The sequence below is a fragment of the Trichoplax adhaerens genome, genomic scaffold (assembly GCF_000150275.1).
Source record: "Trichoplax adhaerens TRIADscaffold_15 genomic scaffold, whole genome shotgun sequence".
Classification (NCBI taxonomy): domain Eukaryota; kingdom Metazoa; phylum Placozoa; class Uniplacotomia; order Trichoplacea; family Trichoplacidae; genus Trichoplax; species Trichoplax adhaerens.
The window spans coordinates 1,057,337-1,073,627 of record NW_002060957.1 but is presented as its reverse complement, the minus strand read 5'-3'; the positions used below and the strand labels follow the sequence as shown (position 1 = coordinate 1,073,627).

Sequence of the window (16,291 nt, the reverse complement as noted above, 5' to 3'; positions counted from 1 at the left end):
ATTTCAGTGGTTGCTTAATCAATTTAGGGATTATTTGAACGCAGATACAGTCGTTTCTTAAATAAAAAATGCGTGTAGTATGTATCTGATCTATAGAAAGAGCTAGTATTTTTAGTAAATTCTTTAAAGCAACTATGAGTAAAATAGCATAGCTGGATGAATCGGAGTTTTAAAAATAGCCAATTTCTTCATAGTTCATCGTAATGTCATCAACTACTTGCTAATTTACGGTAATTTACTGTTGGTCCTTCTACAATAGTGATCGACTCCTTCTGATCTATATCAACAATTAGAGAATCGATGATCCACCTGGAGAAGTAGAAAAAGTGTTAGGTCTATTAAATGCAAATTGATCCATTAATCAGTTTCATTATAATCATACGAGTAATAACATGTAGTCTATGAGTATTATTAATTATAGAGGATTCGCATAGCAATGGCCTTACTGTTAAGTCTTACCCTTCTGCAATTGATTCTCTGCTAGCTCTCGCGATCAATTTTCCGGAATTGTCGCGACCAGTGACTGGAATTGACAGCTGCATTTGTAATAAAAATCAGTGAATAAGTTATCAGCAGTTTGTATTAGCCATTTACGCGAATAAGTATTCACTTGCATCAAATCTAGTAGATATGATCACTTCATAATGCTACAGTATACATCTACAGCAAGAACTAGCAGGTGAATGATCCAAGTTCAATACAGGCTTGCCTATTTAACAAACAATGCACCTTGCATGCTACTATCAATAGCATGATTTAATGAAATCTTTTCAAAGTACAGTATAGTATATCACTTTCATTCCAGTTAGTGCATTGCACAAAAATGGAGTACTTAAAATGCCTGCATTCAATTTTTAAACAAACCTGAGCTTTCTTTCCATCAATGTAATTAAACAAATCTAGTAAATGTATATAGCCGACGGATATGGGTGGACCTCCAAGTATTTCCATTGCACGCTTGTCATCGTGTAATAATGCTAAGGATTTCTTAAAGTATCCACCTTTAGATAAATTTGCTATCGGATTATAAGATTGGATGTTCTTCAATACATCTTCAACACGCTATATTGTCATTGATTCAGCGCGTTGATATTCAAAACAAATACAATATCACTTGGCGCAAACCTACATTGAATCCTGAAGTATAAAAATAGCGAACCACCTAAGCTTGCAATACCACCGTAAAATGCGATCCTTTTTAATGAATTTAATGAGGGCATGGTTGCCAAAACATCCGATAGAATTGTTTGCAAAAATTTGGTCAGGTTCCTTCTATGCCTTTGACCTCAGCACCTAAGTGAGCGATCTTGTTCAGCCTTTTCTAAACGTTTACTAATCAATCTGACTAAATTAAGAGAACAACAAAAGCTCAAAGGTTGAAGGATTGCACAAGACATGATTGATTTATTAATGTAGAATTTTAATAAAATAACATTTCAAGTTTCGTTGCATTTGAAATCACGATACCTGGAAGTGGCTTTCTTTACTGCTGCTTGTACAAGCAGTCAACCTTAAATGAGTAATGCTCTATATCAAAAATTAATCACATAGTATCAGTAGTGTAGTGAATAACGTTATTAAAATCTACATACAGCATCAGTAATTAACGTCTTGTTGCATAGTCAAGGTGTGCTTAATTGGATATTTATCCGTATACACGTGCGTAATTATACATAACTAATTAATACGTATTGCTACCATTATGTTAAACTACAACACTGTAACCTAACTTGGTATTAAGTATGGACTAACATGTACAGTATTTAGAGATAGCATGTATAAGAGATGTACTCTTGATTCCGTGTGGAGTTGGATAGTACTTTGATGCTTAACAAGTTCATTAAATTGGTGCTTATACATCACAAATAGAACCTTCCTATCACGTCTAATGATCAGTTTGACTGAATTCACTTAAATTAATAGCCATACCGAAAGTGCCAAGCCTGAGCAATTGGTGTAGAACACGAAGAATTTATTGAAGGGGAAATTAATATCATGTCGTGTTGCATTAAAACATTCTTTATGCTGATAGTATCTATTTCCCCTTCATGGAATGATGGAATTTCATTGATTTACAGTAGACCGATTGAAAAATGCAAGTATACAGCAAGAACTGCAATATCAATCTTCGACACCATTTCAGCATTGCTAATAATTACTAGCTATCACACATTTCAAGTCGCTACATCAACGACACGAAGAATTGATGGAAGAGAACACTACGCTTAACATTATCGAATTGCATTGGAAAGTTTTCTATGCCGATGGTATTTACTGTATTTCCCCTCCATGGAGTGATGGAATTTGATTGGCTTATAGTAGTCCGATCGAAAAGTGAAGGTATGCATCAGGACAACGCAAGAGCGAGTGAAAATATGCAAGCTTTCTTGTCACCTATTCATGCATACTACTGCTGCATACAATGCCAATTCTCGACATCATTTCAGCAGTGACTGTAGAATAAATCCCCATTTCAAGTCATGCCATCAACAGGAACTTGTAAGAGAACATTTTCTAAGAAGTCCCTGCATCAACAACGGATTGATGGAAGGGGAAAATCCATAGCATGATGTTTGTTTATGCTGATGGCTATTCCTCTTCATTCAATGATGCAAATTCATTGATTTGTAGCAGTGTTTTGCATGTTACTTCTTATTCACCCTGAAGTGCACGACACTATTTCAGCATTGACTATGGAATAACATACATTGAAGTCATAAAATCAACAGTTTCCATACTTAGATGATCGATCAAAGACGCAAAACCGGCGATTCTTGGCCACTTGCAAGGAAACGTTGCAGCTAGAACAGCGCCAGCGGGGCTTTGTCAGCTGGATCCAATTTCCCCTCCAGGGTCTAGGTAGAGTAGTACAGAACAAAACCCATCGTTAGACTGCTATCCTAAACAGTACTGTAGACTATGGAATAACATACGTAGAAGTCATAAAATCAACAGTTTCCATACTTGGATGATCGATCGAAGACGCAAAACCGGCGATTCTTGGCCACTTGCAAGGAAATGTTGCAGCTAGAACAGCGCCAGCAGGGCTTTCGTCAGCTGGAGCCAATTTCCCCTCCAGGGTCTAGGTAGAATAGTCCATTACAAAACCCTTCTTTAGACTGCTATCCTAAACAGTACTGTAGACTATGGAATAACATACATTGAAGTCATAAAATCAACAGTTTCCATACCTAGATGATCGATCGAAGACGCAAAACCGGCGATTCTTGGCCACTTGCAAGGAAATGTTGCAGCTAGAACAGCGCCAGCAGGGATTTCGTCAGCTGGAGCCAATTCCCCTCTCCAGGGTTCTAGGTAGAATAGTCCATTACAAAACCCTTCTTTAGACTGCTATCCTAAACAGTACTGTAGACTATGGAATAACATACATAGAAGTCATAAAATCAACAGTTTCCATACCTAGATGATCGATCGAAGACGCAAAACCGGCGATTCTTGGCCACTTACAAGGAAATGTTGCAGCTAGAACAGCGCCAGCAGGGTTTTCGTCAGCTGGAGCCAATTTCCCCTCCAGGGTCTAGGTAGAATAGTCCATTACAAAAGCCCACTTTAGACAGCTATCCTATACTGATACACTATACTAGCATACCAGTACGATACACTATATTGGACGCTACCGGCTTTGCCACAGCCCAGGCCATCCAGCCCACTAGTCTACAGTATAGGAAAGTATTCAACACCCGGTTATATCGAACACCATCACCAGGCCCCCCATAGGCTAAGTGTTGCCCCTTGGCCTTGTTGATTTCATTCTACCATTGGACTTTTATGGCGGACCAGTGAAATTTTTCACAGAGTTGTTATTTTGCTTTTTCTACTATCATGTTGGCGTAAAATTGGGTGAGCTTTGAGAAAAAAAGATTGAAGGGATGGAAGGGAATGATAGTGAACAAGAAGAATGCTATCAAGTCTACAAGGAAGGCGAACAAAACGATGAAATGAAAGTGTATCGATGGGATCATTGGCCAAGACTACCATCGCCTCGACTGGTTGCCTCTTTCCGTTCTTCAAGGCGAATTGAAAGAATTAGTTTAGGCCAAAAGCATACGCTAATGTTGACCAATGATGGTCAAATTTTCGCTCTTGGTAATAATAATTATGGTCAATTAGGTTTGGATGATTTAAGCGATAGAAAATGCTTTACTTTATTGCCTCTTTTTCAACAAATGCACGTAACCTTCATCGCTGCTGGCAGTCAACATAGTTGTTGTATCAATGATGGCGGCCAGTTGTATAGTTGGGGCGATAATGCACAAGGTCAATGTGGTGTGGGAGATGATTTATTCTATCAAGCACCTGTTCAAGTTTCAGTTTGTTCTCCTTCGGATTTGCAGATATGCAGTTGTGGTGGTGATCATCCGTCACGTATTGAATTAGTTCAAGTTGCTTGTGGCAAAGCGCATACGATTACCGTTTCTTCCAATGGCCAATGCTGGACATGGGGCCAAGGATGTGATTATGGTCTTGCCGATGACGACGCTAGTACCAATGCCAAGCCGTTATGTGTTAATGAATTAAGCGATGAATTTGTCACTCAAGTTGATTGTGGGTTATTTCATAATATTCTTGTATCCTATCGACGCCATGATGTCGATTCGCCACCAGTGACTCCTTCCAAGATCACCCCTCCTAGTCGAAAGTATAATAAAGTCGATTCCACCTTCAATGCAACGCGAAATACAACTCCAGTCGAAAGCAAAAGGAAAGCCTCTCGAAGTGGATCCAGTAGTAATATTAATCCATTTCCTGCTTTCATAACACCACCTGATACTTATTCAGTCGATTATACCTTGACACCATTAAATGAGAACAGTGACAGTACAGACGCCAATGAAGATTTTATTCTGATTTCGCCTAAACCACGATCTTCTACCTTTACCTATAGCCAGCAAATTACACAAGTTTGGACTTGGGGTAATAATAACTATGGCCAATTAGGTCTTGGCGATAAAACAGCAAGGTATTCAGAAATCAGTAAATTGAAAGGATAATGTAATATTGACATCCCATGATGTAATTTTATGATGGATTCTGTAATGTTAAGGTAATCAATGTTGATTCCTATCATGTAGACTTGCATGAAGCGTAGAAATGAAAATGACCCATTTTCTAGCATACAGTATTTTAAACCTTATGTAATTCTATTACTTCAGTTATTGTGCTATAGACATCTCATTAGGTGGTAATTAACCAATTACAGTAATTACCACCGTCAACAGATGCATCGATACATCGATACTAATACTCTACATCAACCATGATAATAGTGGTAGTAAATTGAAAAATAAATTAATACACTTTAGGCATTCTATTGACCAGCAATCACATCGTGGTATTTCGTAACCGTAAAAGAGCTTCTACTACTCAGTTATTTATAATTTTTATCATTTATTATTTGCTATCATGACAATTTCATGCAGCTCTCTAGGACTTGCTGGTCGTATATAAAGTCATCGTTTATGCTATATCATTACTATCACGTCATTAATCCATCATCATCATCAGGCGTTACCCAATAGTGATATCTATTCAACAGACATGTCTAATATATACTTATTTAAATGGATGGATTGATGCTGGCTTCACAATTATCATAACATTGTTATCACCTCCAACAGACACATTCCTTGCTGTATTGAATCTATGAAAGGATTGGCTATCAAACAAGTTTCCGCTGGTGGTTACCATTCTATTGCATTTACTAGCGATTGCCAGGTTGTGAATATCAAAAGGCTATCGCAATAGTAGTCAAACACTTACTGTTGACAATTATTAATTGTAGATGTCCATTAATATGGACTAATTATTTATCTAGAATTCGTAGTCTGATCTGAACTGATCATTTACAGTTGTCGAGTCTTATACGTTGAAATAATAACCTATGTTTTATATTCTTTTCCTTCTAGCTCTATGCTTGGGGACGAAATTCAAATGGACAGTTAGGAGTTTCTGGCGAAATATCACTGATACCTCGACAAGTTGAGGTATAAACTTTAGACGTGATAAAATTGCATGAGTACGACTTATCTCACTGTATTGTTCATTGAAAGCAACATTCTTCGCCGGAATGAAGATCGTAGTTAGAAGTAATAAGCGTAGAAACATAATTTTATAACTGTAATGTTTGACTTTCTGCCACCTTTAGCTTTCGATTGGAGTCGATCAAAGAGTTTCAGGTGTTGCAACTGGAGAAGATAATACATCCCTGTTAACATTTGCAGCTAATCAGCAAAATCAAATCTATCGTATTGGTAATATTGTAACGTACGTATAACTGTATATACTAATAATTGAGGGCATAGCAACGATATCATAGCAGGTGTAATTATATCAATCAACCTACTGTACCGTAATTTGCATTTATCGAAGAAACCTCAAGTCAATTAGTTTGTAGCGACAGCAGATAGAAGCAGCATGAGTGATTGCTGTACAAGATTAATGACTCTTCCAACTAACGTTTTAAGTTGATGTCAATTTTAGGGATAAGAAAACCACCTATGCTAATATTACAGTTCCAAAAGAGGTTAGACTGAATAAGATGTTATTACAAAGTACTTTAAAGATTTATCTCAAAAAATTGAATTGTATAGGATTATATATGCGCCATTGCTAGTAATTATGGTCAAAGCTGTTTTGTGTCTGCAAGGTAAATCACTTAAAAAATTGTAAATAATTATCGATAACAGAAATGTTCCGATTGTTAAGGCACTTATTGAAAATGTTTTCGTTCAAGGTCAATATTTGTATCTTAAAAATCTTACAATTTAAATATCTTAAAATATCTCATAGAAATGAAAACGATGATATCCGAAAAATCTTACATGAATTATTGATTCAAGATAGAATTTTATACTGTCAGATTACTACAGCTAAAAAGAGTATACTATCACCGATAAAGCAAACCGGTAATTATTTTCTGATTTTATATAGCATATTGAGTGTATCGATACTGATATAAAGTGTTACCAACTAAAAACTTTTGGCTTACATATAACATTGATGAGACTTATGTATTTCTTAGAGTAATTTTCATTGTTCAATACGACGTAGAGTACTGGAAAAATATTAGGGGTGTTATTGGTGGAAATTGCCTTAGAAAACTCTTTGAAACTTTTGAAATTTTGATGACGCATATAGATGAATTTAGTGATGACTTAGAAAAAGTTATAATTACTCAGGAATATTTAAATTTAGATTTAGCATTTCTTGAGCGGAATTCACTGTTAAGTATCTATATTAGGTGAGCTATTCTTGTGTAACCTAGCCTACTTAAAAATCGTACAGTAATTGATTTAGGAACCACTCTGCATTTGCTTAGATATGCCACGATATTTCTTGATGCTGTCTCTGTTGATATTATAACCCGATGTGCAAACTCAGCATGGTATGATGATGATTCTTTAACGATACTACACTGTTGCAAATACACAGAAAATAATTAAATTCAGTTCAATATATAATTTTGCAGGCGCTATACGAATCACACTAATCATTATAACGAGTACTACATTTTATATTAACTTAATGTTATTAATTATTATGTAATCCGATTATGTAAAAGATTTATTTAGTAGTTGGCATTACAGGTATAAGGAAAAATCCCTTCTTTTCCAAGGAATCGCGTTAATGTACTAAAAATCTTGAACTAATAAATTTTTGTTGCTTCGAAGGCAATCTAACGAGATAAGTCTAGCAGCAAGTAGTGAATTATGGAAAATCATCAATAACTATTACAAAACATTGCCGCTCTCTGAACTTTCCACTTCATTAAAATCTTTCGTGTCTGAGTACATGCCTAAATCATTATTCGGCAGCAGGTAACTAACCTCAATTAATAATGGTAATAATTAGCTTATATAACTAATTAATATAGGATAAATTCGAAAGTTATGATGCGTAGAACCTTTTCATTTCTTAATCAGAAGTTGTCATGCTTTAATTTCGGCCTTTCTACTCATAAAATATCTACAACAATCTTTTAATAAAAATGATTCCTCTATGTCTATGTTTTCATATAGCCTATCCCCAAAATCCAAAAATGCGCCAAATACACGTTCCGGTGGTTCTAAGGAAGTATGGTTGTTTTACATTCTACTATACTTCGTAGCTGGATAAAATTTACATATATTAATCAATTTTTACTCAATTCAGACTGCGAAATCACACGAAACGCTTTTAGAGCAATTCCTTTATTTACCCTTAAATCGCTTAAAGTATGTTATAGCGGTTCTGAGTGGCTTGATTCAAAAATTCAGTACTATTCCTAGTTCCGACTTTGTAAGTTACAATTTTAAGCCCTTAATTACTTGTCATAACCAATTCTTAATATAGTATTTCTTAACGATTTAAAATACAACTTGTACAAGCATAAAATGAATTGTATGTTATTGATAAAATTCTGTTTGCTTAATATGGTAGACCAAGAAAATGCTTAAACTTGTTAGAAACTTATCTTCACGTTGGCAATCGTTATCTAATTCATTACATGATGAATACCCTAGAGCTGAAATAACTAAACAATTCTGGAGAGAGTGTAGTCCAAAGCTAAGGGTATCATGTAATTTTAAAATCTCGTCGTAGTGGCTAACGAAATTTTTTCTGTACTAATGACGATTTTGAATTCTAGGAGCATCTTTGCATTCCACAACTTCGACTAATCCTTAGCACGTCAAAAAAGAATCCTTTGCAATATTCTAAGTCCGGACGATTTACAAATTATAACTTTATTCTCTTTAATAGAGTCTTTGTACGACACCACGTGAGTGATAATTTATATCAGTTGTCGGAAGAAATATTTAATACCGATATTGTATTAAGTTTTAACCGACTAACAAAACTTAGACCAATAGCTGCTTCATATGCCCTTTAACAACGCTTTGGATCGATCCTGATGAAGATACAAACTCTGCTAAGTAAGAATTACTTTGGATAGTCATTTTTAGTGTTTCGTTACAACTATAAAATCGAAATTAAACGTATGCCATTCACAATTGTCTATAGCAGCAGCAGCAGCAATATCTTCACACTGATAACACCTGAAGAAACACTGGAACTGAGTGCATCATCATCCATAGCTAAGGTAAACTGGAGTATTTGTATATTATATTATCATTAAGTATCCATAATTCTTGAAATGAATTTAAACAATGTAATCTTTGATTTGCGTATAAATCTCACGTTTCTACCTCCTGATACAAACAATTTCTAGTCAGAATGGTTAAGAAATATCAAGCAGGCAGTACTTAGTAGTATCGCCTCCAGTCCATACGCAAAGTAGGAATCTCAATTAAATCAGTACTTTCTTGTGGGGTGTGTTCATTAACGTATTACTTTATAATATTTTTCGCCAGAATACAAAAAAAGCAACAGAGTGGTAGTCTTTTGCCTCAGTATCGGTACGCTGAATACTTGTTTAATTCAGGAGATTATAAAGATGCAAAGTACTTAGGTTGGTGGTTTGCTGGAAAATTGCATGGACAGTAAGTGTATAAATTTATCTAAGTTTTGTCATAAATTATATCGTTTAGCATAACTTTAGTTCACTGTTCTATTTTCTATTCCATGATAGTGGTGAAATGAAATGGAATGATGGTAGTGTTTACATAGGACAGTTCAAAAAGAATTTATTTCATGGGTAATGTGTAACACTGATCATCAATTTATGGCAGTTGCTTCTATCAAATATTTTTATAAATAACTAGTAGCTTATGCTGATAAGATAAATTATATAATTTGTAACCAATTAAAAATTGGATAGACTTGGACAGTATACCACGCTATCTAATCATAACCAAAATGATGTTTTCGTTGGTGAGTGGCGAACCGGAAGAAAATACGGATATGGAACAATGAAGTAAGCAAGCACTTTTAGAACTCCTTTATGTTCGTATTATAAACGTAAATTTCTACTTAATACGAAATTAGATACGCTAATGGTGATGAATACAATGGCTTCTGGTATCAAGATATGCGACATGGACATGGCATTATGAAGCAAGGAACTGTTACCAACGTAAATAGTAGTTTTTACATTGGTGAATGGCTTTGCGATAATAAAGCTGGATATGGAATCTATGACCACAAGTCAGTACAACATCATATATTGCATGATATTTTGCATAGCTTTAAAGATCCGAATCCTGTGAATTACGTGTATAGGGGTAAAAGATATATGGGCATTTGGTCAAATGATACTCGCCATGGTGAAGGTGTTGTAATAACATTGGATGGTATATTTCTCGCAGGTTCTTTCAGCAATGATCGACTCGTTGTGAGTTGTTAGGTGGAGCTTGCCGATAAACCTACCTTTATAGGACTATTGTTCTAAACTTAATAACGTTCTAACTTTTATAGGGTAACGGAATTCTATTGACTGATGATAAAACTAAATTTGTTGGTGAATTTTCATCTGATGCTATATTGAGTGGAAAGGTAGCTGTAACACAGCTGATTTTGATGATTACATTCTAAACCAAGATCTTTAATGTTATTTATCGATTTATCAATCTTTATTCTTTGGCTTCTGTACTTATATTGATTGTTCTTTCTGATGTGTCCTTTTAGGGTGTTTTAACACTTCCCAATGGAGATTACATTGAAGGATCTTTCAACGGAAAATGGGGCAATAGCATTAAAATTAATGGATCCTTCTACAAGCAAAATATGTCTGATCTCGATAGCGAGAGATCATTTTATGATATGCTTCCGAGGTAAGGCTTATTGTTAGATTCATATACGATTTGTCGATACTGCAATAAAAATACATAAGTTATGTATATATAATGGAACACTTAAAACTTAAAAAATAGATCTGCAATTATAACACACCTTATTTGTTTATATGCACTACTGTATTAGCCCTTCTGAATTATCATCCGAAGAAAATAATTACGCCGTTAATCCTGATAAGAAGTGGGAATCATTATTTTTACAGTTTCGTTTGGTAATTGGTGCTCATCGAGGTAAAATCGATTCAAAAAGTGCCTGGCAAAACATTACTGACGGAATGGAGAAATTAAAGAATAAGCCAGCTGCAGTACCAGCACTTCCAATTTCGCGATCATCTCAAAGCATTGGAAGTGATATTTTAGACTCTGATGTTGATTTAACAGTTGCACCAGATATAAAAGGAACAGACTTGCAGGCTTTAATGCATTATTTATCAAAGGTACTTACTTATACATGGTATAAGTTTATGCAACTATCTTGTAATTACTAAAGTATTTCAAATGCAAAGTATTTGACTGAAGCACCATTTCTGAGTACTTGTAACTAGAATTAAATCATTTAATTTTTATGCAATTACAGGCCTTCGATGATGGTACTCATCCACTGGGAAGGCTTGTTGACTCTTTAGTTGAAGCTTTCCGATACAGCTACTTAGGGATTGCTGCTAATCATCGTTTATTATTACCCCATGCTATTGGTGAAGCTAAATCAATGATTAGGAGATTGTACGAGAGTTTAAGGTATTATTTATAGCCGTAAGGCGATAAGAACAATAGATTGATTAAATGACTCATTTCTTTGATAATCCAGGATACTATTTCCAGATCTACCTGTTGATGGTGAGTTAGCAGTGTCAAATTCCGACGATGACCCACAACTTTTAGAAGCACAAGAAACTGTCAGCAGTATTAGCCTATTGCATCCATTAATTTTACCCCGAATATACCCTCCCTTGTTCACTTTGTATGCTTTAAACAATGAGACAGAGGAAGAATCTTATAAAAGAAAGTTACGACGACTGGCAAAGTACACCGACCTGATTTTAATGCGAAAGCTAGGAATAAACAAGTTAGTAAACCTTGATTGAATCTTTTGCTGCTAGTAGGTATAGTATTGTTATGCACATTTTGCACACTAAAAAATACGATCTATTTAACGTTTTATTTAAACGTAGAAAGTTCAGGTTAATTCCTGAAAAGGATGAGAACGGAGAACCAAACGAATGCGAAAATTGTCTACATTACACAGATGCTATCTCTACTTTGCAACAAATTAGGTACTATTATACGTTGGAGTTATTGCAACTTGTCCTCTATGGTTTCGAAGTTTCTGTAAAAATATGTCTGGAATATTGTCATAATCGCAGTGATAGCATAATACCCTATAAAAATTAAAATTGCCCCTTACTGTTTTACTATTATGCAATAGTACCAAATTTAGCCCAATGCAGAAGCTTCTAGTCGTTAAGGACTGCTTTTCGGAAATATTTAAGGTAGGCCATGTTTGTTACAAGATGCATTTTTTTAATTTAACAGATATGTACAACTTTTAATGCTACAGCTGTAATTTATTGATTTCTTGATTTATTGTGATGACTGTAGGCAGTAGATACTTTCTGGAATGATTCTGGAAACTTAAAAGCAATGGATGATATTTTACCGGTATTTCATTTCGTGGTTGTAAGGGCAGAGTAAGCCAGTAGTTTAAACGATTATATATTAAATACCGAGGTTATTAAAGACCTTTCAGGCAATTTACATCGATAGGGCTTGTATATATTTCATAAGTCTTTCTGTTTATGTTTTACATCATTTCGTCAAAGAATAAGCCAGTTAGGATCAGAAATATTATTTATACAAAATATGGTTGACGATAGTGTTCTACTAGGGGAGCTAGATATGATGTTTACAACATTACAGGTAATTTTGTGATTACATATTTGTAAGATGCCATTAATTATTTATTTAGCAAGTACCGTAGACATGCTTATTCAGATAGGGCTACTAGATTGCAATGCTATTCGATAACTATGTAACTTTCTATTGCTTAATTATTACTTGCACAGGCTTGTTATTTTCAGATCAAATCAGAAGAGCTATAGTAGTTTTCTGTAACATTACCGAAATTGGATGTAGTAAATGTTATGTCATATCGTTAAATGTTTAAAGCTATTTAGTCAATTTGTCATAATTTCATGTACAAAAACTGGTCATGGGAAGCAAAAGAATACATGTAAGATATTATGCAGTTTCAATATACACTAATTCAACAATTCGTATGAAATGTTCTATAACTATTCGAACTGAAATAAATCATGGCAATCTGTTACAGTGTTATTTTTCGTTAGTAAACGAAAAATATTTTTTTGCATTTAATTTTTATTAAGATTAATGTAATGACTGCGATTAAAGCTATTAAATTGAAACTACAGTACGTAATTAAAAATTAGATGATTTGATTGTATACCTCTAGAACGCAATTTTCTTGTCGATACGCTGAAGTTGCTACTTTTGCTATTATTTTTCTTATCACTTGATACGAATAGGGAATTCTTTTTTTGAAGGATATGCATTATATATTTATGTACCCTCGATCGGTGGCCACTTGATGACACCTCTAATTAAAAAAGTATATCAGCAATTTCAAGTGTTAAGATTTTCACATAGTTGAATACCTATATGCTCAATGTTACGCTTAGTTGACCTGGTCACTACTAGGTAACTAGAAGCTGATATTTCTTTTTCATTGGTGCAGTAAATCTATAAATGGGGCAGATGTTGTGTACATCAAATACAAACAAGCTATGTCATAAATTTAATCTGTATCCCCAAATCAAAGAGTTTTTAGGTCATCATTTTAGTTATAGATGAAATCTTTTCGCAATTTAGAAATCAGAATGTGTCATGTAAATATAATTGTAGCAATTTTAGATTTTAGTTGCAAATTTTATACTAGTCTCTAACGATTTCGTATTTAATGAACCTGCTAACTTAACTCACTACGAAAGGGTTAACTTTAATGTTACGACTAAAAAATTTATGCGTATACAACTGAGCTTGCTAAAGTTCATGAGGTACTCCGATTATTGTACAGCATTCTACATTTAATCCTATAATGGTGAACTACCTTTACCTGAATGCAAAGTTTGTGATAGATATAACTTAAGTTTATTTCTTAATACGGTTCTTCAATAATGACAGATAATATCTATCATATAACTTCACATCGATATGAGACTGTAGATTTTGTCAACTGAAAGACAGATAACTGAATACTGAAGATTGACCTGAATTGAAAAGAGCTCTATCTAATATGCATTATTACTGTAACTAGTACAATATCAATTACAATAGATCTACAGTTTTAGCCGTTTTGTCAATGGATTGATTAGTTCGATATAATATTTGCACTATAGTAACTTCATTTTAATTATCATTCCGAATTCACAACTAAGTCTGGATATTACGATGATACATCTGCAGTAAAGTACAGTATTAGGGTCGTTTGTGGTTAATATCAAATTTACACGGTAAATACGAAGAATTTCATTCGTTGGCTGCTTTATTCCTAATTTTCTGCATGCGAGAACTGCACGAGAGCTTTCTTGCCCTTCTATTTCAGAATAGGTGGACTTCAACGTAGCAAATATTCATTTCTACCTGTCAATTCTTCATGCTATAAGAATTGTGTACATCTAAACCGCTACTTCTGCTTATCTTGTTAAAACATATGCCTTCATCCGGAAACATGTAGTTATAAATTTTGCACAACATATAATTAATAAAATAAGGGTAAATTATATAAAGAAGATTTTAAGATTTTATTGTTAAAGTAGTTATAAATAAAAGCATCCAGATCGGGGAATTATAAACCGTGAACAAATACATGTACTTTAAAAATACACTAGTCTCGGCCTCATACAAACAGAAAATTCATCCAAATTATATAATTAACATTTTTTTGAGATTTATCCAGTAACCTGTCATTGAAACAACAGTCAAGAGATAAAATTATACACAATCCAGACCATTCTAAATGAGATTGATGCCGTGTAAACGTCGCCAATAATAAAATTTGAAAAATACAGCACAATTATATTATGTGTGCTTAATACACTTTATCTACATAAGGCGCTTTATCACCCAATTCCAAACGCCATGCAAACAAAAGTAACATAAAAAATTTTAGTAAATACTACAACAGAGTGATAGATAAATATTTTTTACAAATATCGTGTACTTCACACACAGATGTACGTTAGTATTGGTACCCACTACCTAATTATGCATGACTACATCCTCACTCTTTATGTACAATACAGAATTAGGAAATTATTTCCAATGATAAAAGAAGCAGTTCAATAACTTTATAATAATAATGGACAGTTGACATTTGGTATTTCGGACATCACAAAGAGCAGTATCATATTCGAGTTGACCTAACGTTACGACCTATGCAGTAGCATTCGTCGACACAAGGTTAAGCCGACATGCTTGGCATAATTTTCAGCAACTTCGGTTTCATAACTTTCACTAAGTTTACAATAAACCTATGCATAAAAAAAAAGGAGAAATTTATTATAGCAACTAAGCAGAAATAGACCACTTATAATTGTCATTATGTCTATCCATATCTCTATTCCTAACAACACCATTTATCACGTCTGTTTGATGCTGAATTACCGGAAATGTCATAATTCGATTCATGAACATAATGTGAACTTTGTTGTAGTCTGTCTCTGGATTATTATTTTCTAAGAAAAAGGTAAATATCACTCATTAAATAAACTCTAAAGCTATCAGTACTAGTAAACAGGAGCTCACCAGAACCATGATAAAGTCTAGAGTATTTAGTAACTTTAAATTTAGGAATACACTCTGGTAAAGGTGTCCAAACGTAGGTCTCAGGGCACAGTAAGTAACTGTGATCATACTGTCCCTAATAATATAAAGTCAAATGTCCGCATAGAAATCATTAGTTTGATAAAACTTGTTGATTAAATCATTTTCTGATAAACAGATACCAAAACCATAGGGTATTTAAATGGTTAATACCTTATAGGTTAACTTTTTGCAATCATAGTTATAAAGACCCATATAGTAATATTGCATAGAAGGAGTGTCACGATTTATCTGACGTGCAAAGGATAACTCCCTTAAACAAGCAAAGACACAAACCGGAAGTTTTATCTTAATAAGCAATGAATTAAATTTCACAAACTAATGACATTTATTAAAATACGTGCTTACCTCAAGCAAGAAAATACGCCAAGGCTAAAAAATGCGTAGTCAGGGTCATAAAAGAAATAGACAGAAGATAAACTCTGCGGTAAAATATCCAATACACCAACAGCAATGAGCTCACCTAAAGTACGATCAGTAATACAATAGTTAATGACAGTAAAATTAAGTTCGCAAGAAATAAAGTATAAACTTTATACGTAAATTACAGGGGTTTGAAGTACTCTTACCATCCAGATAATATTGTTGGTGAAAGGTTCCACACCCAGTACTAGGAAATTCTGGAGATCGTTCAAACTAAA

General features: G+C 34.1%; 3 protein-coding genes across 3 annotated transcripts in view; 1 reads left to right on the top strand and 2 right to left on the bottom strand.

Annotated features, from left to right (window-relative positions):
• Positions 1–209: 209 nt before the first annotated feature.
• Positions 210–1,220, bottom strand: TRIADDRAFT_60445 (uncharacterized protein; the record flags this gene model as incomplete). The annotated part of the gene is made up of 4 exons (XM_002116351.1): positions 210–309; positions 460–536; positions 865–1,016; positions 1,160–1,220. 4 exons carry the CDS (start codon positions 1,218–1,220, stop codon positions 210–212), a joined length of 390 nt encoding a protein of 129 aa, XP_002116387.1.
• Positions 1,221–3,890: 2,670 nt separating this feature from the next.
• Positions 3,891–12,850, top strand: TRIADDRAFT_60444 (uncharacterized protein; the record flags this gene model as incomplete). Its single annotated transcript, XM_002116447.1, has 27 exons — positions 3,891–4,981; positions 5,640–5,736; positions 5,928–6,005; positions 6,167–6,285; positions 6,502–6,544; positions 6,612–6,667; positions 6,811–6,926; positions 7,072–7,261; positions 7,340–7,405; positions 7,692–7,838; positions 8,040–8,094; positions 8,173–8,298; positions 8,863–8,933; positions 9,372–9,500; positions 9,779–9,874; positions 9,946–10,104; positions 10,144–10,291; positions 10,375–10,452; positions 10,585–10,730; positions 10,879–11,188; positions 11,329–11,489; positions 11,560–11,817; positions 11,924–12,025; positions 12,178–12,241; positions 12,351–12,439; positions 12,572–12,668; positions 12,815–12,850. 27 exons carry the CDS (start codon positions 3,891–3,893, stop codon positions 12,848–12,850), a joined length of 4,128 nt encoding a protein of 1,375 aa, XP_002116483.1.
• Positions 12,851–15,193: 2,343 nt separating this feature from the next.
• TRIADDRAFT_60443 (uncharacterized protein) overlaps positions 15,194–16,291 on the bottom strand; it is a gene marked incomplete at both ends in the record, with an annotated part of 5,506 nt that continues 4,408 nt past the window's right edge. The window contains 6 exons of the mRNA XM_002116350.1: positions 15,194–15,298; positions 15,432–15,502; positions 15,573–15,687; positions 15,804–15,903; positions 15,999–16,113; positions 16,220–16,286. Of these exons, the coding sequence (XP_002116386.1) occupies positions 15,194–15,298; positions 15,432–15,502; positions 15,573–15,687; positions 15,804–15,903; positions 15,999–16,113; positions 16,220–16,286 (573 nt within the window). The remainder of the gene's footprint in view (positions 15,299–15,431; positions 15,503–15,572; positions 15,688–15,803; positions 15,904–15,998; positions 16,114–16,219; positions 16,287–16,291) is intronic.